Source organism: Oncorhynchus kisutch, linkage group LG8 (assembly GCF_002021735.2).
Source record: "Oncorhynchus kisutch isolate 150728-3 linkage group LG8, Okis_V2, whole genome shotgun sequence".
NCBI classification, from domain to species: domain Eukaryota; kingdom Metazoa; phylum Chordata; class Actinopteri; order Salmoniformes; family Salmonidae; genus Oncorhynchus; species Oncorhynchus kisutch.
In genome coordinates, this window is record NC_034181.2 from 30,064,852 (window position 1) to 30,088,742 (window position 23,891).

At 40.9% G+C, this 23,891-nt stretch overlaps 1 protein-coding gene across 4 annotated transcripts; it reads left to right on the top strand.

Moving 5' to 3' along the window:
* Positions 1-633: 633 nt before the first annotated feature.
* Positions 634-16,593, top strand: LOC109895900 (drebrin-like protein B). 4 transcript variants are annotated; one of them, XM_020489983.2, is made up of 15 exons: positions 634-931; positions 3,990-4,045; positions 7,830-7,942; positions 8,048-8,122; positions 9,873-10,019; positions 10,550-10,627; positions 11,472-11,623; positions 11,735-11,789; positions 12,398-12,472; positions 12,824-12,959; positions 13,284-13,400; positions 13,818-13,934; positions 14,132-14,211; positions 14,401-14,482; positions 15,128-16,593. In XM_020489983.2, exons 1-15 carry the CDS (start codon positions 849-851, stop codon positions 15,262-15,264), a joined length of 1,503 nt encoding a protein of 500 aa, XP_020345572.1. In that variant the 5' UTR covers positions 634-848; the 3' UTR covers positions 15,265-16,593. The 4 variants fall into 4 exon arrangements, with proteins under 4 accessions (XP_020345572.1, XP_031685931.1, XP_020345573.1 ...); XM_031830071.1 differs by lacking the exon at positions 13,284-13,400 and having other exon boundaries at positions 668-931; positions 3,990-5,556; XM_020489984.2 differs by lacking the exon at positions 13,284-13,400 and having other exon boundaries at positions 670-931.
* The last annotated feature ends 7,298 nt before the right edge of the window (positions 16,594-23,891 follow it).

A 23,891-nucleotide genomic window follows, 5' to 3' on the forward strand; every position in this document is an offset into this window, starting at 1 on the left:
TAAACTTCTGACCCACTGGAATTGTGATGCAGTGAATAAGTGAAATGATCTGTCTGTAAACAATTGTTGGAAAAATGACTTGTGTCATGCACAAAGTAGATGTTCTAACCGACTTGCCAAAACGATAGTTTGTTAACAAGACTTTTGTGGAGTGGTTGAAAATCGAGTTTTAATGACTCCAACCTAAGTGTATGTAAACTTCATATCTCAACTATATATATATATATATATATATATATATATATATATATATATATATATATATATATATATATTCCCTTGTCTGTGTAGTTTTTCATGTCTGGTCTAACAGGCTGTGTTATCAGGGTTAGATCAACTTTGTTACTAATATCAGAGATTAGGGATGTTTCTACTTTGGGTCTGTAAAACCTTTTTTTGGAACATAAACAATAATACGCTTATCTAGAACGCTTTGCCCCACTCTACATCCTGCTAACTGTAGCTGCCCCAGAGAACTCAACATGTAAAGTTTATTTTACAAGCAGAAAAGTTAACAAAGTCTACTTTAAGACAAAAATTGGGGTTGCATGTAGCCTAGTCAGTGTATGGAAAAGAAAAACAGGATATACATTACTTGCATAAATGGTACAGAAAGAGTACTGTAAACATGACCAGTTTCACGTCAATGTTCCATCAGAGGGCGCCTAGTCAGAGTGGATGAGGTGGAATGTTCTGTCAGAGATATCTCTGGTTCTGTTCATGTTATGAGACGAGTTTCCTGTGTGCTGAGCGCTCATTCAGAAGTGATTCGATTCTATTCTACTTCCTCCATAAAGTAGCTAGGACGGGCGTTTCACAGCTAGCACAAGTGTTTGAGCGAAAGAAAGATGGCAGTGAACTTAAGTAAAAACGGAATTTCCCTGACAAATGCTTACAAAGAGGTTGTAGATGAGAAATCCAACACCAACTGGTAAGGACGGTAGCTAGCTTTAATTGCCTCGCCATAACATGTTGCATCCGCTATGTTTAAGTAGCTAGCTCCCTAGCTAACATTTATTCCCCCCCCCCCCGTACTTAGCTATCATATCAGTTAACTAGCTCGCTAGTTGTGCAATGAAAATGAATTGTGTTACAACGAAGCAGTATGATGATTATTGCCATGTTTCGTCGAGGTAAATCTGATGACCTTGTAGTATGGCAATTTCCTTAGCTTGTTAAGTAGCCATCTAACGTTAGCTAACTAGTTAATGATGGTGCTATATAACATGACTGTTAGCCTATTTGAGTTACCTGTTTTCGTTTTTTTTGTTTTTGTTTTGGATTCATTCATATTGCAATGCCTAAACTTGTATGCAGCTAACTCATTTGGCTAATGTTAGCTAGCTACAGTAGCTAGTTAGTCCGAATTTGTACTAGAGAAAATACGTTTCTGGAGCATGAAGTTAATTTTCTGTGTCACTTCAAATAAAACCTGTTGGTGTAGGTGTTTAAAGATTACATTAATTAACCTGCTTTAGTTGTCAAGACGGTTTATCAAACCCAGAGGGTTTTAGTCTTTGCACACATCCTGTTGCTGAATTAAAAGTTATTTAGCTCAACCATGGCATAGGGACCAGACTTGGCTAACTAAAAGAGGAAGCTCTCATAAGTGTTTTTAGACATTTATCACCATATAATTACACCGAACAAAAATAAACGCAACAATTTCAAAGATTTTACTGAGTCTCAGTTCAAAAATAGTTGAAATTAACTCATTCGGCCCTAAGCTATGAATTGCACATGCCTGGGAATATAGGTATGCATCTGTTAGTCACAGATACCTTCTTTTTTTTAAATGTAGGGGCATGGATCAGAACCAGGTGTGACCACTATTTGTCTCATGCAGCGTGACACATCTCCTTTGCATAGAGTTGATAAGGCTGTTGATTGTGGAATGTTGTTCCACTCCTCTTCAATGGCTGTGCGAAGTTGCTGATATTGGCTGGAACTTGAACATGCTGTTGTACACCGATGCAGAGCATGCCAAACATGCTCAATGGTTGACATGTCTAGTGAGTATGCAGACTATGAAACAATGGGGACATTTTCAGCTTCCAGGAATTGTGTACAGGGCTGTGCATTATCATGCTGAAACATGAGAGGATGACTGGCACGACAATGGGCTTCAGGATCTCATGGTATCTATGCATTTAAGTTTCCATCGAATTAAAATGCAATTCTGTTCATTGTCCATAGCTTATGCCTGCCCATACTATAACGCCACCATTGGGCACTCTGTTCACAACATTGACATCAGCAAACCGCTTCCCACATGTCGCCATACATGCTGTCTGCCATCTGCCCGGTACAGTTGAAACCGAGATTCATCTGTAAAGAGCACACTTCTCCAGCTTGTCAGTGGCTGTCGAAGGTGAGCATTTGTCCACTGAAGTCGGTTATGACACTTCAGTCAGGTCAAGACCCTGGTGAAGACAACAAGCACACAGATGAGCTTCCCTGAGACGGTTTGACGGTTTGTGCAGAAATAATTTGGTTGTGCAAACCCACAGTTTCATCAGCTGTCCGAATGGTTGGTCTCAGATGATGCCACAGGTGAAGAAGCTGAATGTCGGCCGGTTGGATGTATGCCAAATTCTCTAAAATGACGTTGGAGGTGACTTATGGGAGAGAAATGAACATTCAATTCTCTGGCAACAGCTCTGGTGGACATTCCTGCAGTCAGTATGCCAATTGCACGCTCCCTCAGCTTTAGGCATCTGTGGTGTTGTGATACAACTGCAATTTTTTTTAAAGTGATATTTTATTGTCCCCAGCACAAAGTGCACTTGTAATGATCATGCTATTTAATCAGCTTCTCGATATGCTACACCTGTTAGGTAGATGGATTATCTTGGCAAAGGAGAAATGCTCACTAACAGGGATGTAAAGAAAATTGTGCACAACTTTTAAAGCAATAAGCATTTTGTGAGTATGGAACATTTCTGGGATATTTCAGCTCATGAAACATGGGACCAACACTTTACATATTTTTGTTTGGTATACATAGCTCTACAAAAGCTCTACATTTTGCACACTAAGTTGCACTAAGCTGAAATTGCTCCGCCATTTCCTGTTTGTTCAAATTCTAATAGTTTGCCTAATTTCAGTATATGTGACAATACAAGCAAGTATAGTGTACCATCTAAACTGAAAATATAGTATTTTCAGCTCTTTGAAGCTGATGTACAAAACCAAAAGTAAAAGATGCAAAAATGAAACTTAAGAACGGGAAGCATAGAAATGGCTCACATAGACTCCAGAGTGGCGCAGTGGTCTAAGGCACTGCATTGCGGTGCTTGAGGCATCTTTAAAGGCCCGGTTTGATCCCGGGCTGTGTCGAGACCAATGAGGCGGTGCACAATTGGCCCCACATCACCCGGGTTAGGGGAGGGTTTGGCTGGCTGGGATGTACTTGTCCCATTGCGCTCTAGCAACTCCTGTGGAGGGCCTGGCACATGCGCGCTGATTTCGGTTGCCAGTTGTATGGTGTTTCCTCTAACACATTGGTGCGGCTGGCTTCCATGTTAAGAGATCAGTGTCAAGAAGCAGTGCGGCTTGGCAGGGTTGTGTTTCAGAGTATGTATGGCTCTCGACCTTCGCCTCCGTACGGGAGTTGCCGCGATGGGACAAGACTGTAACTACCAATTTGGCTATCATGAAATGGAACAGATCTACCGCTTCTTTGACTTGCTTTCAATGAGGATGATAGATCTATCTCACTTTTCAATGTGAATTTGGTGGGTCACCCAAAAAGTTACATATTGCAGCTTTAATGGTTACGATCCAAAGTTATGCAGTTCAATCAAGTGTCATGTTTTGAGTAAGGCACATCACTTAGCCAGGTTGCTTCAGGATGCTATTCTGCAATAGCTTGCTAAGTTTGGTTGTGAATACTGATGCTGACAGTCTATTTAAACTGCTTATTAGGCTACCAATCTACAATTTTGCAATGGTTGTGTGATCCTGTAACCTGGCGTTCTTCTCTGCAGGGCCTTGTTCACCTACGAGGGGAACACTAATGATATACGATTGGCAGAGAAGGGAGGTGAGTGTGGTAGACAGAATCCAAGAAAGGCTCCAACATGTAAATGTATTCTGTCTGGTATCGAGTCTGCAATGTTGTCTGAGATCATCACCCTCACTTAAGGTGTGCCACTGAATTGCTCTCAAAGCACAGTAAGGCAATTTAAAAGATGCAAGCAAAGGTAAATGTTAATCTTTTGCAGTAGTGACACATTTTTATTGTTTGGGTAAGTCTCCCAGACAGTTTTCTTTCAGAAGATAACTATTTATAGATGTGAAAAGAAAGATAACCAAGCATGTGTAATGTAGTAGGGGAAAACATTTACATTTTAGTCATTTAGCAGACGCTCTTATCCAGAGCGACTTAGATTAGAGTTAGTGCATTCATTTTAAGGTAGCAAGGTGAGATGACCACATGTCAGTCATAGTAAGTTGGCAAAAAATGTCCTCAAAGTAGCTATCATTAAGTAGAAAGTGTACCCAATCGCGCTTTAGCCAAGATTGAAAAATAAGAAAATCAGGTGCTTGACTGAGGTACATGAAAATCCCAAAAAGAATCCTTGCCCCAGGACACTTCAACATGTGACTACAGGAATATAAAGAAAATGAGCACTCTGTTTATGCATAGATCTGATAATTAATTGACGTGGTATACAAAAAGGCTTACGCTGGTGTGTTTGCCTTTTTGGGGGGCAGGGGGATTAATCAAGATACTTATAACTATGGTTGCAAAGGGTTGGAAACTTTGCAGTAAAATTCCAGCCTGGAATTTTGGGAATTTTGCAAAAATTCATCAAAAAAAGTTAGCTTATAACAACAGTGAACCTTTTTTTGTGGGATACACAAGGCAATTCTAGGTCTTGTGGCATATTTTGGTTAAACTATCCCCAATTCAATGGAATTGCAACCCTCTGCATGCACAGTGCATTCTTCCATCACATGTACAGCTGATGCTATTGAGCCCACACTACTACACTGTCTGAGCCAAGGACTCCATGCTTTCTGGTAAGTTTTGATTACAATACTGGGTGGGGTGAATATATTTTATATGACATGCATGATTTTTTGCATGTCATAAATAGCCTACAGCAAAGTGTGTTTAAATCATTTATAACTTGTTAACAATTTCTGATGGTTAGTTTTTGCTACCATGTAGGTTTTAGATTGCTTGAGCCTGCTAATTGAGGAGTGTTAATTCACCTGTTTCCATACGTTTCATTTTAAAACATTTAGCAAAGGAGTTGTTTAATCTAACTACTTAACTATTTATCTGCATATGGAATTGTATTCAGGGTTTTTTTCACTCATTATTTTCATAATCTTTACAGGAAAATGCTGCGGCACCATCTGATGTGTGGAGACATTTCACTACAGCTAATGTAGAAGGAAAAGCTGTGTACATTTGCAAAAACTGTGCCAACTTGTATGTGAAGAATGCAAGAAAGATGCTGAATCATCTGGCCAAGTGCATCAAATTCCCTCAGTTCTCACAACAAGCGACCTCTGACAAAAGCCCCTCTACTTCTATTCGAGGTGAAAAGGATGAATCAGACACTTTATCGATAGCAACAGCTCACGGTTCTCATAGAATCAAAGGTTTTTTTCACTCAATGGAGGAACATAGTCAGAAATGCTGATGAATGTCTTGCTTGAGCCGTGTATGCAACTGGTTCACCTCTGATGCTCACAGGCATGGTGTATTGGAAGAGATTTCTGAATGTTCTTTGCCCAGCATAAACCCCTCCAACCAGACATGCGTTATCTACTCATTTTCTGGATGCAGAGTTCAACAGAGTTCAAGTGAAGGTCAAGCAAATCATAGAGAAAGCAGACTGTATTGCAATCATCTCTGGTGGGTGGTCAAATGTTCGTGGACAAGGAATAATTAACTACATCTCCACACCTAACCAGTATTCTACAAGCGCACAGACACAAGGGACAATAGACACACCGGTCTCTACATTGCAGATGAGCTGAAGGCAGTTATCAATAACCTTGGACCACAGAAGGTATTTCCACTGGTGACAGACAATGCTGCGAACATGAAGGCTGCTTGGTCTAAAGTGGAGGAGTCCTACCCTCACATCCATTGAATCTGCTCCTCTAGGACATCATGGCACTGAAAACAATGGATACACTCTACAAGAGAGCCAAGGAAATGGTTAGGTATGTGAAGGGTCATCAAGTTATAGTAGCAATCTGCCTCACCAAGCAAAGTGAGAAGAATAAGAGCACCACATTGAAGCTGCCCAGCAACACCCATTAGGGTGGTGGTGTCACGTTTGACAGTCCTGGAGGGGAAGGCGTCTCTCCAAGAAATGGTCATATCATAGTCTGCCGATATGGACAGGCCCATCAAGAGGATCCTCCTGGATGATGTATTTTGGGAGAGAGTGGTAAGCAGCCTGAAACTCCTGAAACCTATAGCAGTAGCCATTGCACGGATTGAGGGAGACAATGCCATACTGTCTGATGTTCAGACTCTGCTTGCAAATGTAAGAGAAGAAATCCGTACTCCCCTGCCCACTTCACTGTTGCTCCAAGCAGAGGAAACTGCAGTTCTGAAATGCATCAAAAAGCGTGAAGACTTCTGCCTGAAGCCCATACACGCCGCAGCATACATGCTGGACCCCAAGTATGCTGACAAGAGCATCCTGTCGTGTGCAGAGATCAACAATGCCTATGGTGTCACTTCATTTCATGAAGCTGCCAGTTGAGGACTTGAGATGTCTGTTTCTCAAACTAGACACTAATATACTTGTTCTCTTGCTCAGTTGTGCACCGGGGCCTCCCACTCTTTCCATTCTGTTTGGAGCCAGTTAGTGCTGTTCTGTGAAGGGAGTACTACACAGCGTTGTACAAGATCTTCAGTTTGTTGGTCATTTCTTGCATGGAATAGCCTTCATTTCTCAGAACAAGAATAGACTGATGCGTTTCAGAAGAAAGGTCTTTGTTTCTGGCCATTTTGAGCCTGTAATCGAACCCATAAATTCTGACGCTCCAGATACTCAACTAGTCTTAAGAAGGACCGTTTTATTGCTTCTTTAATCAGAACAACAGTTTTCAGCTTTGCTAACATAATTGCAAAAGGGTTTTCTAATGATTAATTAGCCTTTTTAAAATGATCAACTTGGATTAGCTAACACAATGTGCCATTGGAACACAGGAGTGATGGTGGCTGATAATGGGCCTATGTCGATATTCCAATAAAAATCAGCAGTTTCCAGCTACAATACAATACATTAACAATGTCTATACTGTTTCTGATTAATTGTGTTATTTTAATGGACAACAAATGTGCTTTTCTTTAAAAGACTTGAATTTCTAAGTGACCCCAAACTTTTGAATGGTAGTGTATGTTGAAAACGTTTTTGGGAGATGTGACTGATCATTCAATATTCCCTTTCTTTTGTTGTTCAGTGAAATCATCCCATGTGAATAGTCAACTCATTTAATTAAAAGTTAAAATTGTAACAATTAATTTTTCCCTATTGAAGGATTTAATCATTTGCAATTATGTCTACTTATGATAAGGTCAAATGTTTGTTTCTGTTGCCATATGGTAAATATATCCAATGCAACATACATTTAAATGGTATTAATTCCCATGGAAAGTTTCTACCTCTGAATATTCCCCAAAATCTGCAACCCTACTTACAATACACACTGTCAAAAATAGAGCATGTTGAAAAAGGGAGTCATTTGCCATATATTGTGTACATAATGTAGGCTATACACAGTCATGTACATGACAGACTTTGCATAGAACATAAATTCTACAATATTCCTGATACTGGTGTTTTCAGATGGTGGACTGGAGGAACTGGTGGAGGAACTTAGCAGCGGTAAAATAATGTACGCTTTCTGTCGTGTCGAGGACCCAAACTCTGGCCTGTGCAAATACGTCCTGATCAACTGGGTGAGTGCTGCACTACACTCCCTTTTCTTCCAAAGATGGCACTCCTCTGTATTTTGTAAATCATGTTGTCAAGTTGAATGAATCCTATGAGTATTTGTGTTTCAGACTGGAGAAGGTGTGAAAGACGCCAGGAAAGGACTATGTGCCAATCATGTCAGCTCCATAGCTAATTTTCTCAAGGTAATATAATTTGGCATGGTTTAGACCACTCTAACTCTGGACCTCGAAGCCAGTTCCAATGCATTTGTTAAAATTATTCCCTTCAAATTAGAAACTGATTTAGACCTGGGACACCAGGTGTGTGCAATTCATTATCAGGTAGAACCGAACCAGGAGGCTCCGGACCTCATAGGCTAATAGTTGAGTACCCATGGTCTAGGTATTTTCTCCATACAGACTGCTTATGTTTAGTTAATGATCAAAATCAACTACTTTTGGTCATGTAGTCTAATTCTGTAGTATGTGGACACCTTCTCATTGAACAGCTCATTCCCAAATCATGGACATTGATGGAGTTGGTCTCCCCTTTCATGCTATATCAGCCTCCACTCTTCTCGGAAGGATTTCCACTAGATGTTGGAACATTGCTGAGGGAACTTGCTTCCATTCAACCACGAGCATTAGTGAGGCCGGTTACTGATGTTGGACGATTGGGCCTAGCTCGCAGTTGGTGTTCCAATTCATCCCAAAGTTGTTCAATCGGGTTGAGGTCAGGGCTCTGCAGGCCAGTCAAGTTCTTCCACACTGACCTCGACAAATCATTTCTGTATGGACATCGCTTTGTGCACGGATTGTCATGCTGAAACAGGAAAGGGCCTTCCCCAAACTGTTGCCACAAAGTTGGAAGCACATAATCATCTAGAATGTCATTGTATTGATTTCCGTTCACTGGAACGAAGGGGCCTAGCCCAAACCATGAAAAACAGCCCCAGACCATCAAACTTTACAGTTGGCACTATGCTTTGGGGCAGGTAGCATTCTCCTGGTATCTGCCAAACCCAGATTTGTCCGTCGAACTGCCAGATGGTGAAGCATGATTCATCACTCCAGAGAATGTATTTCCACTGCTCCAGAGTCCAATGGCAGGGAGCTTTACACCACTCTAGCCGACGCTTGGCATTGCGCATGGTGATCTTAGGCTTGTGTGCGGCTGCTCGGCCTTGGAAACTCATTTAATGAAGCTCCCAACGAACAGTCATTTTGCTGACGTTGCTCCCAGAGTCAGTTTGGAACTCTGTAGTGAGTGTTTCCACCGAGGACAGATGATTTTTACGAGCTTCAGCACTTGGCTGTCACTTTTATGTGAGATTGTGTGGCCTACCACCTCGTGGATGAACCATTGTTGCTCCTAGACGTTTCCACTTCACAACAGCACTTACAGTTGAGTGGGTCAGCTCTAGCAGGACAGAAATTTGACGAACTGACTAGTTGGAAAGGTGGCATCCAACTCCATTGTCAAAACATTGGCAGTATTCATGGCTGTGTCCTCGATTTTATACACCTGTCAGCAATGGGTGTGGCTGAAATAGTCTAATCCACTAATTTGAAGGGGCCTCAACATACATTTGTGCATATATAGTGTATTTATGTGTATACTTGCAATATTAACCTCAACAGGACATGAAATTAAGAACAATTGCAGGAATGACTGAGTACACACCCCTGTTAGTGCTAGTAATAGCTTTTGAATGTTTAAGAGTTCAGCAGAAGTTGGATGCTACTTATGGTAAATTATTGGTTGTGGTTTCTGAATCAGCTCTTGAAGTGGTCTGTTATCATGAAAGTCACCTTGCTAACTGCATGTCAACAAATCCTATGGGTGGTGGCTGTCAGATATCAAATATCCCTCCTAAGGCCATGAAAGAGCTGTCCATATCTGTCTGTAATGTGTGACGCGTGTTTGTAGCTAAAATGTCTGCTGTAACTCCAGGGAGCCCATGTCACAATAAACGCCCGTGCAGAGGAGGATGTGGAACCTGAGGCTATTATGCAAAAGGTGGCCAAGGCCTCAGGGGCCAACTACAGCTTCCACAAAGAGTCCAACAAGTTCCGAGACGCTGGTCCCCAAGGACCTGTGGTACGTACCAAATACATCATCTTATCCTTTTGGAAATTAAAATCAGAACATTTTAGTTATGGATTGAGTTTGTTTCATCAGATGTTAAGTGTCTGTATAGATGTTTTGTACAGGCAGGTTGCACTGTTAGGCAAGTTGCTTTGTGGTCAGATATACACTCATAGCTAATTTGTTTCGGTTAATAACTTGTCTGTCTGTGGACATTTTTGGTAAGATTCATTGCACAAGGCTGCGGATGAGAGATTCTCAGTGTGGGTTTGTTTCCAACATGTTGGATGTTGTGACGTGCAGAGCTGGTTGTTTACAGTGACTCATGTGCAGTAGAATCCAGGGGCTTAGTTGAGCTCATGATTGTTGGCCAGGGCTGGAGCCAGAGAGGCCAGGCCAGGACAGGCTGTTTAAAGCCTGTTAACTCTGCATAATTAACCGACATGCTGTGTCAGTACTGGATCTAGGTGGGGGGTTGGTGTCTAGGAGTGCCAATTAGTTTTTTGTTGTGTTTAACTAACGGTTGTATTTTGTTGTGACAGGGCTCTGTGTATCAGAAGACCAACGCCATGTCTGAAATCAAACGGACCAATAAAGACAACTTCTGGGCGCAGGCAGAGGTGAGTCAGCCCCAACACCTTACTGCCACTACATGGACTCCACGGTGTCCCCCTCCTAGAGTGCAAAGAACCTTGGCGTGGCTCCAGCAGGTTAATGCTCTACAACAGCCGTAGAGTATGACCCTACCTCACACAGGAATGGCGCAGGTCCTAATCCAGGCACTTGTCATATCCCATGTAGAATACTGCAACTAACTCGCTGTTGGCTGGGCTCCCTGCTTGTGCCATCAACCTTCCTAAGTTCTCCATGTCGCCACGTTCCTCCACACACGCCACTGGTGTCCAGTCGACGCTTGCGTCATCTTCCAGACCCTGGTACTTGCATACAGAGCAGCAATGTGAAGCCCCTCCTTACCTTCAAGCTATGCTCAAACTCTATATCCCAAACCGAGCACGCCACCTCTGGCCTCTTGGCCCTCCCACCCCTACAGGAGGGCAGCTCCCACTCAGCCAGTCAAAACTCTTCTCTGTCCTGGCATCCCAATGGTGGAACAAGCTTCCCCCTAAAGTAAGGACAGCGGAGTCCCTGCCCTTCTGAAAACATTTGAAAACCTACCTCTGAAGAGTATCTTAAATAACTCTCACGTGCTTTTTCTACTTGCACGGACTTTGCTCATGAGGGAAAATGTACTTGATACGATTGTGATGTTGTCTCACCTAGTTATCTTAAGATGAATTAACTATTTGTGAGTCGCTCTGGATAAGAGCATCTGCTGAATTACAAAAATGTACATTTAAATGTAAATGCTGGTTAGATTTGCTTGTGTTGCTCAGCTTGTTCTGATGAAATGGTCCTTTATGACAGTGAATACCCTTAACTGGTCTCGTGTTCTGTGTGTCTCAGAAAGATGAGGAGAAGCGGCAGCGGGAGGAGCGCAGCAAGGCAGATGAAGAGCGACACAAGCTGGAGAAAGATCGGAAGGATCGAGAGGCCAAGGAGGCAACTCTCAGAGAGAAGAGAGACAAGGAGAGGGCCTCTATGATTGACCAGCAGAAGTGAGTAAAATGGTGGTTCGTTAACTTAGCTGGAGGTGGTTATCTTATCGAGTTGACCTTATTAAGACAGCCAGGTTTCCATTAAGTCTGCTTTTCCCATTTGTTTAACAGGAAGTACCAGCAGCAGCAGGAAGCTGAGAGCAGAGACAATGAAAAACAACAATGGGTGAGTTGTCTGCTGACTCACAGCAGGACAGGCCGGCTGACTGAGGAGAATTCAAATCAAATCCGCTATGTTTAACTGGTGTTTCATCCTCATGTAGGGGGCAGCAGATCCGTTTATGCAACATGCACCCTGCCAGAACTGGGTTCAAATACATGTGTATTTGTTATTTAAATAGGCCTACATATTTTCAAATAATGTAGCCTTACTCAATTACTTCTATTGGAATTATTTTCAAATTTCCTATAAAGAGCCTACTATTTAAATGCATCTTCAAATACTATTTAAATAGCTGGGTTAAAAGCATGGGAGTGTATTTGAGTCAGTATATTTTAAAATACATGTCAATACTTTCCAAGTGTATTTCCAAATGCATTCAAATATTCAACTATTAGTTTTTTTCCCCCAAAAAATATCAGAACACTTTCTTTGAAATGTATATAAAAGTAATTGAGATATTTGAACTCAGGTCTGCACCCCACCTAAATTATGTGTTTTAAATGTGAAGGCACACATTTAGGACGTAAGTATAAATCAAGAACAAACTATACAGAACCGGTAGGTGTAGCCTCGTGGGTAGTGTTGAATTATGTGTGGTGCATCATCATCAGGAGGAGCAGGAGAAGGACTTCCAGGCAGCTCAGAAGAAAGGGATGAAGCGTGGTGAATCTGTAGAGAAAGCCAATGTGAGTTAACTGTGGCCCCCTGTAGGTTTAATAATTGTTTAAAGGTTCCCTATACCCTGTGACTCAGAACCCTCTGTTTCCTGCTTCCCTTTCCATTGACACAACCAAATCTGCTCCTTGCTTGAATCTGAACTCCCCATAGCTTCACTTACCTTCATTTTCCTGTTTATACATTCTTTCTGCTCTACTACCATTTACTGTGGTCATGACTTCTCATCTTTGAACATCATTCAGAACACCTTTATGCATACAGTAGATGGTATTGTTCCCTTTTAATAAAGAACACATCTGGAATGTTGCTATGGCTATACAATACCCAGTGTGTCTGTCTGACCACATGGTGTGTTTCAGGAGGCGGCCTCCCTGATCTCTCAGCGCTCTATGAACCCCAGAGAGATGTTCAAGCAGAGAGAGAAGGGCATGGCCCCCAGCACTGCAGACACCGACACCCCTGCTGCTGCCCACACCCCTGCCAGCCCCCAGCCAGGTATGCCACCAATTCAATACAACTGTTTGCTGTTTATATACATAGTGTAGTTCTTAAAATTGTTTTTTCGATGAGTGTTTCCTAGCTGGGCTTTCTAGCTCTGTCAGGTGGGGATGTGGTCTTGCAGCGAGATCACGGGATTGTCTGGGCCAAGTTGAAACATGCAGGAGGAGAATCTTGTCGCATTACTCCGCCTTCATCAACTTTAACTCATTGTCTCGTATCACATCTTGTCTCTAGTCCACATCTGCTTTGTGTTATCTCTGCTCTGCTGGGTAACCTTCCCGGCCAACCTGTCTGTCTGCTCTGGTGTGTGTTTCTCAGGGCGTTTGAACAGCCCTTTTTTCTCTAAGCAACCATGCGAGCCCGAGCCATCCCGCTTGCCCCTGCGCCAAGCCTCCCCTCTGCCCACAGGCTCCGCCTCTCCTGTCCCTGCTGCAGGTCTGAGTTCACTCATACTGCTGACACAAACTGACCCTTTCCCAACACACACACACACATACTTCACACGTAGGTGACTGAGTGACATACAATTGCTATGTTTGCGTTTTGGTCAAATACCTACCTGATGCTACTCGCTTTAAATCCATCAATCTAAATGAATGACCTGATGCTACTCCCTTTCATCTCTTGTTATTTCAATTTAACATCACCCTCATGGCTCATAGGCCATGTCCATCATTAGATCACTGTACATCATCAATCTCATTCAGTGTCTTGTTGTTTTCCATGAGATTTGACAGATGGTTTTATAATTATTCCGTGTCTGAATATTTGAGTGCATGCTTTAGTATGTTTGTACACTGTGTGTATCTGTGCTCGTATATCATTTGTGTGTCATAATTGTGTCATAATAAGAACCCAGTGTGGATGAGGCCATTGTGGATGAATCCACTCCCAGTGTGGGTGAGACATCCCAATCTGAGTGCTTGGATGAGCAGGATGCAACCCCTGAGGATCAGTGGCAAGATGAAGGTGGGCCCTGCTCCCCACACACCTCAGTCTGAACACACAACAGTCCGATTCATCTCTCATCTGTGTTTCATCATGACCCTTTCTCTGGACACATTTCATAATTACTTTGTACTCTGGATCCCTGGTGTTGCTGCTGCCACCTGTTGGTAGAGAGGTATTCCTTTTCGGATAAAGACAATGTACTTTTTCTGTTTCAGTAAAGGCAACGGCAGCTCCCACTGAGCACAACCATGCCACAGAGCCAGCCCAAAACAACCTCTATGAGGAGCCCCAGGAGGTAAATATTTGTCAGCACATGAGCATTGAGATTCATTATTTGTAAACAGCAATAGTATACTTTTTTTTAAATCAGAAAATCCATTATTGAAATACCATTTAAGTCCAGAGGACTTTGGTAAAAATGTGCGCTTGGACTTAAATGTGAAGAGCATTCTCAGAGGTATAGCACCCCTTGTTGTTCGCTCAGGTGGAAGAGAACACAAATGAGGTGGCTGCAAAGAAGACCGACCGAGGCGTCTGTGCCAGGGCTCTATACGACTACCAAGCTGGTAAGCATTGTTAGTCACGGCCTACTGACAATTTACAGTAGACACTGAACTGGTTCTCTGTGTGAACAATGTGTAACCGTGATGTATTTCCAATATGGAGAATGTGGGTGAAACTGCTAGATGGAAACTGGCAGTCAGTGAGCAGTGGTTATTACCCTAGGATTTTTTTCAACAACCGTGGCAAATTTGGGGGGGGGGGGCATGGTTTTAGAGGCACTCTTCTTGGCCCCATTGACAATGTTTCTGTTTTAAAGCAAATTTCCTGAAATTCTACACATTTTGCCATGGGGCTGAGAGAAACTACAGTTTCAAAACAAATTTTCTGCAATTCTACACTTTGCAATGTCTTATGCCTTGTTTTTATGCTATCTGGGTGATTCAAACAAAACTAAATCAATGGGAGCCACATGGCATGACATTTTGGGAATTTATGATTCTCTTGTTTTTATTTTGGTGAGTAATCAAATATTGTCTTATAAAATAATATATAGGTCCATTATCCTTTCTACATACTTCCTGTTTTTTTTAAGTGGGGTTCACGAAATCAGGGAAACATTGGCGACGGAATAGACACCTTACAATAATACAGTAACAGAAATCCGAATGGACATGATTATCTAAGGTATTGCTCTTTTCATTCCACAGCTGATGAGACAGAGATTTCCTTCGATCCTGATGACATCCTCAATGGCATCGAGATGATTGACGAGGGCTGGTGGCGGGGCTATGGCCCAGACGGTCATTTTGGAATGTTCCCAGCCAATTACGTGGAGCTGGTCTAAGTCCATACCTTGCCCGCTCACTAGATCAGCATATTGGAGGCAGAAGAGAAACCCCCCCCCCCCCCCCAGAAGAAGTCGTCAGTAGGAAAACTGCTAGCTCCAGAACACAGCATGTCAGAAGTAACTCAACACTGAACTTTTCAGAGTCTATTGCTGAACTGTATCCTTCACATTATGGACCAATGTATGAACAGTGACCAGGGGGTGCTCAAATCTATCCCTGTTGATGAGAGAAATGTAATTTATGTTGTGAGAACTTAGGTGGCATTGTTTAGGTTTTGATGAAATCCCAAACGGAATCTCTTACCTTCTGTGATGCAGTAAATTGTCAGCCTTTTTTTTTTATGTTTCAATTCAAGATTCCATTGTGAACATTAATAGCACATGTACATCACATATCTTAAAAAGTGAAGCCAGTTTTGTTCCAGGTGTACTTTTTTTGTTTGTTATTTGTATCATTCACTCATGTCATGTTCAGGATAATAACATTTCATAGCTCACATCACGGTACCAAATATATATTTTTTTGCCTTTTCCTCAGACTGACATTTTATGTGAGTTTGCTTAAATAATCCTGCGTGAATTTCAAACCATAGTTTGGTATTGCAGTTGAATATTAGAAAACCAAAATGTTCTATATTTGCTGTGCTCTCCTGTGTGGCTGAATTCAAGAAAAGATGGGGGGTGAAAATGACACAATCATCATATCCTTGTGCAAAAGTATTATTTTTTTAAAATATGTAATGATTATGCTACAGAGCTTGTCCCCATACCCTCCCTCCCTCTGCCCTCTTTTGCCCCTAGAGAATTTGAATGACTGACTGTTTCAGGGACCAGTTACACGGAACAAGGCATTAGTAATCTTTCCTGTCGTGTTGTTGAATCGTCTTGTCATTATCTGTGTCTTAGGTTAAGCAGAGACAAATTGTACCCGTCTTTCACAGTCCAGCTTTCATCCAAATACAGTTCTGTGAATGGCTTAATTTAGCAGGCTTAAGAGAGCAATGATCAGATGCTGTTATCATGTGCGAGTGCCAAATGAGAGTAAAGGAGTGGGGTGATGATGCTGTCCTCTGGAAAGTGCTTTCTCTCATTCTAATCTGTGTGGAAACTCCATAACTGTTATGCAACTTCCCTGCTTTTTTAACTTATAATGAAATCATTGCAATAAAAAGTTTGTGGGACATTGTCACTTTAAATAAAGATTTAAAAATTATTAAAAAGGGTCACTAATTTCAAGGTGCATGATGTATCCGTTGTCCTTGTTTTTCAAGAGTATATTGTAATGCAAATACTTTCGTCATAATAAAAGAGTTCAAGTAAAATGTGTACAAGTCTTACGGCATCTTTTGTAAATGTTGGTTGTGGCGGCAGTAAGTTGATTTAAACATGGGAGGGCAGTAGTAGCTAGCTGATAGAATAGAATGGTGTGAAAGCATTGGGGACATTCAAGGAGCTGTTTGATACTGTTGCTACAGTTAGGAGTATCACTTTTAGTCTCATAGATAAACCTTAGCTGTGATATATATATATTCATTCTATAAGCAGTTTCCTGGAATGAGAACATAAAGGTAACTGCCGGGGATTTTTGTTATTACCTCAGTTTCAGTTTCACATGAACGGCCAGTTTTAAGTTAACGTTTTTTTCCCCATCGTTTAAGATAAGATCTCACTTTTTTTCCCTCAACTGAAAAGACATGCCTTAAAGCCTCACAAAGTGCACTTTCTAAAATTATTAGTTCATCATGTTACTGAAAATGGCTGTAACTTACAAGAAACCTAAAGTCACACGAAAAATGAAGAACTGAAAGCATAGGCCTATATTTGTTTTCTAACGGTAGAATACAAAGTGTAACTAGAAAGGCCATTTGATGATGGGTTCCAAACCTAGAGAATGTTCTGTGAGTCAAACCCAGAGACTGTGCTGATAGGAATGGTAAAAAAAAATCTGAACTCTTTCTGTTAACAGTCTACTGACCCTCTTCACTGAAAGGCTGAGATAAATGTCATGGGATCTTTTACATCGAATTTCTCAGTGTAAACGCTCAGTTTAACTTGGTATTAACGTGAATATGTCATGTGGCATGCATTATGTCTCTTAAGATTTACATGTACAGTGCATTCAGAAAGTATTCAGACCCCTTGACCTTTTCCGCATTGTTATGTTACAGCCTTATTCTAAAATGGATTAAACACATTTTTTCGCTCATCAATCTACACACAAAGCGAAGAACATATTTTTTGGGGACATTTTTACAAATGTAAGACTATGTAAATAAGGTATTTGGATAGTGACACAATTTGCATCATTTTAGCTCTGTACACTACCACAATGGATTTGAAAGGAAACAATCAAGTTGTGCTTTAAATGTAGACTTTCATCTTTAATTGAAGTTTTGTCTTTAATTGAGTTTTGTCAAAATGATTGTATGAACCGTGTAGGAATTACAACCATTTTTATACATAGCCTGCCAATTGTAGGGGCTCAAAAGTAATTGGAAAAACTAACAATCATAAATTAAATTGTGAGTTTTAATATTTGGTTGCAAATCCTTTGCAGTCAAGGACTGCCTGAAGTCTAGAACCCATAGAATTGGAACCCAAGGATTGTTTTAAGGTGGAGATATGGTTCTTCTGTTGCAGTCATGCGCAGTGTTCTTGGTTGGTCATCAATCGACAGGATAATTGAAAAAAAAACATGCTTATTTTATTTCAGAATATACATAATATAAAACGGCCAAGTTCTATTCACAACGGTATTCAGTTGGTAAGAGACAGACATTCCGTAAATACTAGGAATAGATTGTCCACCATCTATGCATTATCCAGGCAGAAAAGAGAAATAGGCAAAATAACATTTTGATTTAGAGCAATAAAGAAATGGAATAAATTAACTGAGCAAACTAGAAAACTTTCAAAATATATATTTAAACATTATTATTATTATTATTATTATTATTATTTAAACAACAATTTAAATATAATTCATAGAAATGTTGTGGGACTATAGTAGATGAAGAATCAATATTTTTTAGATTGAGTATTTATTGGGTCGTTGTGTTAGTATGTTATGTATGTTTGTAATAAATAGTCTGTTATATGTGAAAATGTGTTTGTATTATAAATTGTATTTGAATGTTTAAGGACTTTTGGAAGATTAGTCCAAATGGGGACAAAAAGAGATCCAAATTAAACCAATCAAAACTCAAAATAGACATCACTAGATGCTGGGTTTCTTCTCCGGTGATGCTCTGCCAGGCCTTTACTGCAGCTGTCTTCAGTACCTGCTTGTTCTTGGGGTGTTTTGCTTTCAGTTTTGCCATCAGCAAGTGAAATGTATGCTCAATTGGATTCAGGTCAGGTGAATGACTTGGTCATTGCAGAACATTCCACTTCTTTGCCTTTAAAAAAATATTGGGTATTGCACTGTGAAGTGCCGTCCAATGAGTTTTGAAGCATTTGGCTGAATCTGAGCAGATAATATAACCCTAAACACTTCAGAATTCATCCTGCTGCTTTTGTCAATAGTCCCCATCAATAAATACAAGGGAACCAGTTCCATTGGCAGCCATACATGCCCACACCATAACACTACCTCCACCATGCTTCACAGATGAGGTGGTATGCTTCACAGATGAGGTGGTATGCTTCGGATCATGAGCAGTTCCTTCTCTTCTCCATACTCTTCTCTTCCCGTCATTCTGATACAAGTTGATCTTTGTCTCACCTGTCCATAGGATGTTGTTCCAGAACTGTACAGGCTTTTTAGATGTTTTTTGGCAAACTAATCTGGTATTCCTCTTTTTGAGGTTTACCATGGTTTACATCTAGTGGTAAACCGTCTGTATTTACTCTGGTGAAGTCTCTTGATTGTTGACTTTGCCACCAATACGCCTACCTCCTGGAGGGTATTCTTGATCTAGACAACTGTTGTTAAGGGGATTTTATTCACCAGGGAAAGAGTTATTCTGTCATCCACCACTGTTTTTTTCTGTGGTCTTCAGGACCTTTTGGTGTTCCTGAGCTCACCAGTGTGTTCTTTCTTTTTAAGAATGTACCAAATAGTTGATTTGGCCACACCTAATGTTTTTGCTATCTCTCTGATGGGTTTGTTTAGATTTTTCAGCCTAATGATGGCTTGCATCACTGGCAGTGACAGCTCTTTGGACTTCATATTGAGGGTTAACAGCAACAGATTCCAAATGCCACACTTGATATCAACTCTAGACCTTTTATCTGCTTACCTTTAAATGAACTAATTAGGGAATAACACACACCTGGCCATGGAACAGCTAAGCAGCCAAATGTCCATTTACTTTTGGTCCCTTAAAAAGTGTTGTAATTGCTACGCTGTTCACCCGATTTTGATGTAAATACCCTCAAATGAAAGCTCAAAGTCTGCACTTTCAGCTCATATTCATTCAACTCCAATATGCTTTGGTATATGATGTTGTAGACAGCTAAAATAATAATAACTTAGTCAATGTCCAAATATTTATAGACCTGACAGTAAGTATTTAGACTCTCTGCTATAAGGCTCGAGAAAGAGCTCAAGTGCATCCTATTTCCATGGAGCATCCTTGAGATGTTTCTACAACTTAATTGCAGTCCACCTGTGGTAAATTAAATTGATTGGACATGATTTGGAAAGGCACACACCTGTCTATATAAGGTCCCTCAGTTGACAGTGCATGTCAGAGTAAAAACCAAACCATGAGGTCGAAGGAGATCCGAGACAGGATTGTGTCAGGGCACAGATCTGGGGAAGGGTAACAAAAATGTCTGCAGCATTGAAGGTCCCCAAGAACACAAATTCCGCCATCATTCTTAAATGGAAGAAGTTTGGAACCACCAAGACTCTTCCTAGAGCTGGCTGCCTGGCCAAACAGCAATCGGGGGAGAAGGGCCTTGGTCAGGGAGGTGACCAAGAACCACTCTGACAGAGCTCCAGAGTTCCTCTTTGGAGATGGGAGAACCTTCCAGAAGGACAACAATCTCTGCAGCACTTCATCAATCAGGCCTTTATGGTAGAGTGGCCAGATGGAAGCCACTCCTCAGTAAAAGGCACATGACAGCCCGCTTGGAGTTTGCCAAAAGGCACCTAAAGGACTCTCAGCCCATGAGAAACAAAATTCTCCATGGTCTGATGTAACCAAGATGGAACTCTTTGGCCTGAATGCCAAGCACCATCCCTACAGTGAAGCATGGTGGTGGCAGCATCATACTGTGGGGAGACTAGTCAGGATCGTGGGAAAGATGAACAGCGCAAAGTACAGAGAGATCCTTGATGAAAACCTGCTCCAGAGCACTCATGACCTCAGACTGGGGCGAAGGTTCACCTTCCAACAGGACAATGACCCTTAGCACACAGCCAAGACAACGCAAGGAGTGGCTTCAGGATAAGTCACTGAATGTCCTTGAGTGGCCCAGCCAGAGCCCGGAATTGAACCATTGAAACTCCCCAAATACAGGTTTGCCAAGCTTGTAGTGTCATGCCCAAGAAGACTCGAGGCTGTTATCGCTGCCAAATGTGCTTCAACAAAGTACTGACTAAAGGGTCTGAATTCTTATGTAAATGTGATATTTCAATTTTTTTTTTTTTTATACCTTTGCAAAAAAATCTAAAAACCAGTTTTTTCTTTGTCATTATGGGGTATTATGTGTAGATGGATGAGGGAAAAAATGATTTAATCAATTTTAGAATTAGGCTGTGACGTAACAAAATGTGGAAAAAGTCAAGGGGTATGAATACTTTCCCAATGCATTGTATCTATTTGAGTTGTATCTATTTGAATGCTATCATGTATGTACAGTTGAAGTCGGAAGTTTACATACACCTTAGCCAAATACATTTCAACTCAGTTTTTGACCATTCCTGACATTTAATCCTAATAAAAATTCCCTGTCTTCGATCAGTTAGGATCACCACATTATTTTAAGAATGTGAAATGTCAGAATAATAGCAGAGAGAAGGATTTATTTCAGCTTTTAGTTCTTTCATCACATTCCCAGTGGGTCAGAAGTTTACATACACTCAATTAGTATTTGGTAGCATTGCCTTTAAATTGTTTAACTTGGGTCAAACTTTTCAGGTAGCCTTCCACAAGCTTCCTGCAATAAGTTGTGTGAATCTTGGCCCATTCCTCCTGACAGAGCTGGTGTGACTGAGTCAGGTTTGTAGGCTTCCTTGCTTGCACACGCTTTTTCAGTTCTGCCCACAAATTTTCTATAGGATTGCGGTCAGGGCTTTGTGATGGCCACTCTAATACCTTGACGTTGTTGTCCTTAAGCCATTTTGCCACAACTTTGGAAGTCATTGTCCCTTTGGAAGACCCATTTGCAACCAAGCTTTAACTTCCTGACTGATGTCTTGAGATGTTGCTTCAATTTATCCACATCATTTTTTCCCTCATGATGTCATATATTTTCTGAAGTGCACCAGTCCCTCCTGCAGCAAAGCACTCCCACAACATGATGCTGCCACCCCCGTGCTTCACGGTTGGGATGGTTTTCTTCGGCTGGCAAGCCTCCCCTTTTCCTCCAAACAAAACCATGGTCATTATGGCCAAACAGTTCTATTTTTGTTTCATCAGACCAGAGGACTTTTCTCCAAAAAGTACGATCTTGTCCCCATGTGCAGTTGCAAACCGTAGTCTTTCTTTTTTATGGCGGTTTTGGAGCAGTGGCTTCTTCCTTGCTGAGCTGCCGTTCAGGTTATGTCGATATAGGACTCGTTTTACTGTGGATATAGATACTTTTGTACCTGTTTCCTCCAGCATCTTCACAAGATCCTTTGCTGTTGTTCTGGGATTGATTTGTACTTTTCGCACCAAAGCACATTAATTTCTAGGAGACAGAATGTGTCTCTTTCCTGAGCGGTATGACGGCTGCATGGTCCCATGGTGTTAATAATTGTATACTATTGTTTGTACAGATGAATGTGGTACCTTCAGGCGTTTGGAAATGGCTCCCAAGGATGATCCAGACTTGTGGAGGTTTAATTTTTTTTCTGAGGTCTTGATTTCTTTTGATTTTCCCATGATGTGAAGCAAAGAGGCAATGAGTTTGAAGGTAGGCCTTGAAATACCTCCACAGGTACACCTCCAATTGACTCAAATTATGTAACTTAACTTATCAGAAGCTTCTAAAGCCATGACATCATTTTCTTGAATTTTCCAAGCTGTTTAAAGGCACAGTCAACTTAGCGTATGTAAACTTCTGACCCACTGGAATTGTGATACAGTGAATTATAAATGAAGTAATCTGTCTGTAAACGATTGTTGGAAAAAATTACTTGTGTCATGCACAAAGTAGATGTCCTAACCGACTTGCCAAAACTATAGTTTGTTAGCAAGAAATTTGTGGATTGGTTGAAAGACGAGTTTTAATGAATCCAACCTAAGTGTATGCAAACTTCCGACTTCAACTGTATATACACTCTGTACAAAACATTAGGAACACCTTCTTAATATTGAGTTGCACCCCCTTTTTCCCTCAGAACAACCTCAATTTGATGGGGCATGACTCTACAAGGTGTCGAAAGCATTCCACAGGGATGCTGGCCCAGCAGCTTGCAGTTCTTGAAACACTCATGCCGGTGTGCCTGTCACCTACTACCATACCCTGTTCAAAGGCACTTAAATACATTGTCTTGCCATTCACCTTTCTGAATGGCACACATACAAAAACCATGTGTCAATTGTCTTTAACCTGTCTGCTCCCCTTAAATGTACACTGATTTGAAGTGGATTTAACCAGTGACATCAGTAAGGGATCAAAGCCTTCACCTGGATTCACCTGGTCAGTCTATGTCATGTGTTCCTAATGATTTGTACACAATGTATTTTGTGTATGAAAAATGTCCATGTTTTCATCAGCTTAATAAAAGTAAATTGTGAGTCAAATTAAATATTTAATCAACTGACATCAATATCACAATTGCACGAACCAGTAACAATCGTAATACAGTTATTACATATTACTTAACTATTTGATGTGACAAAAGCTAAGTTCTGTGAGAGCACTCAGCACCTGCCCAAGTCATTAGTATATAAAATGGAAGAATTAATGTAGCGGGTTGAATCAAGGTAATTCTTTTTCACCCATCCTTATTTCAAAAAGCAGTGAAACAAGTGTTTTGTCTCAAAAAACTCCCTGTGAGATCCGGCCAGCCAACTGATAGGTTTGTTATTTTGACATTTAAAGGTTAAACATATACCCAAATGTCATACTCTATCTGCAACAAGTGGAAGACTACGGCCTATGCATTTCACTGAGATGTGAAACGTCTCTAGAGCAAAGCTGGATAAATAGTATTCTGCACCAATATTGACAGCTGTATTTGATTTGCTAGGTTTTTATTGAATACCTCCTAAGTTTATGCATAGATCAATTATGATTCAGCAAACCATTCCCATGGGTGAAATGCCAATTTCAGTGTGGTAGTGACAGTTTTGTTGAAAAGATCAAAATATCAGATTTTGTTTAGGCTTATATGTAGGCCTAATCTTAGCTCATTTCAATGACTATCTAGACGTCTAGATGTTTTTATTGCTATTAGGTTAACATGTGGATTGAAATTAAATGATACTAGATTACTTTATAATTTTTTGGGGCGTTGACTGATC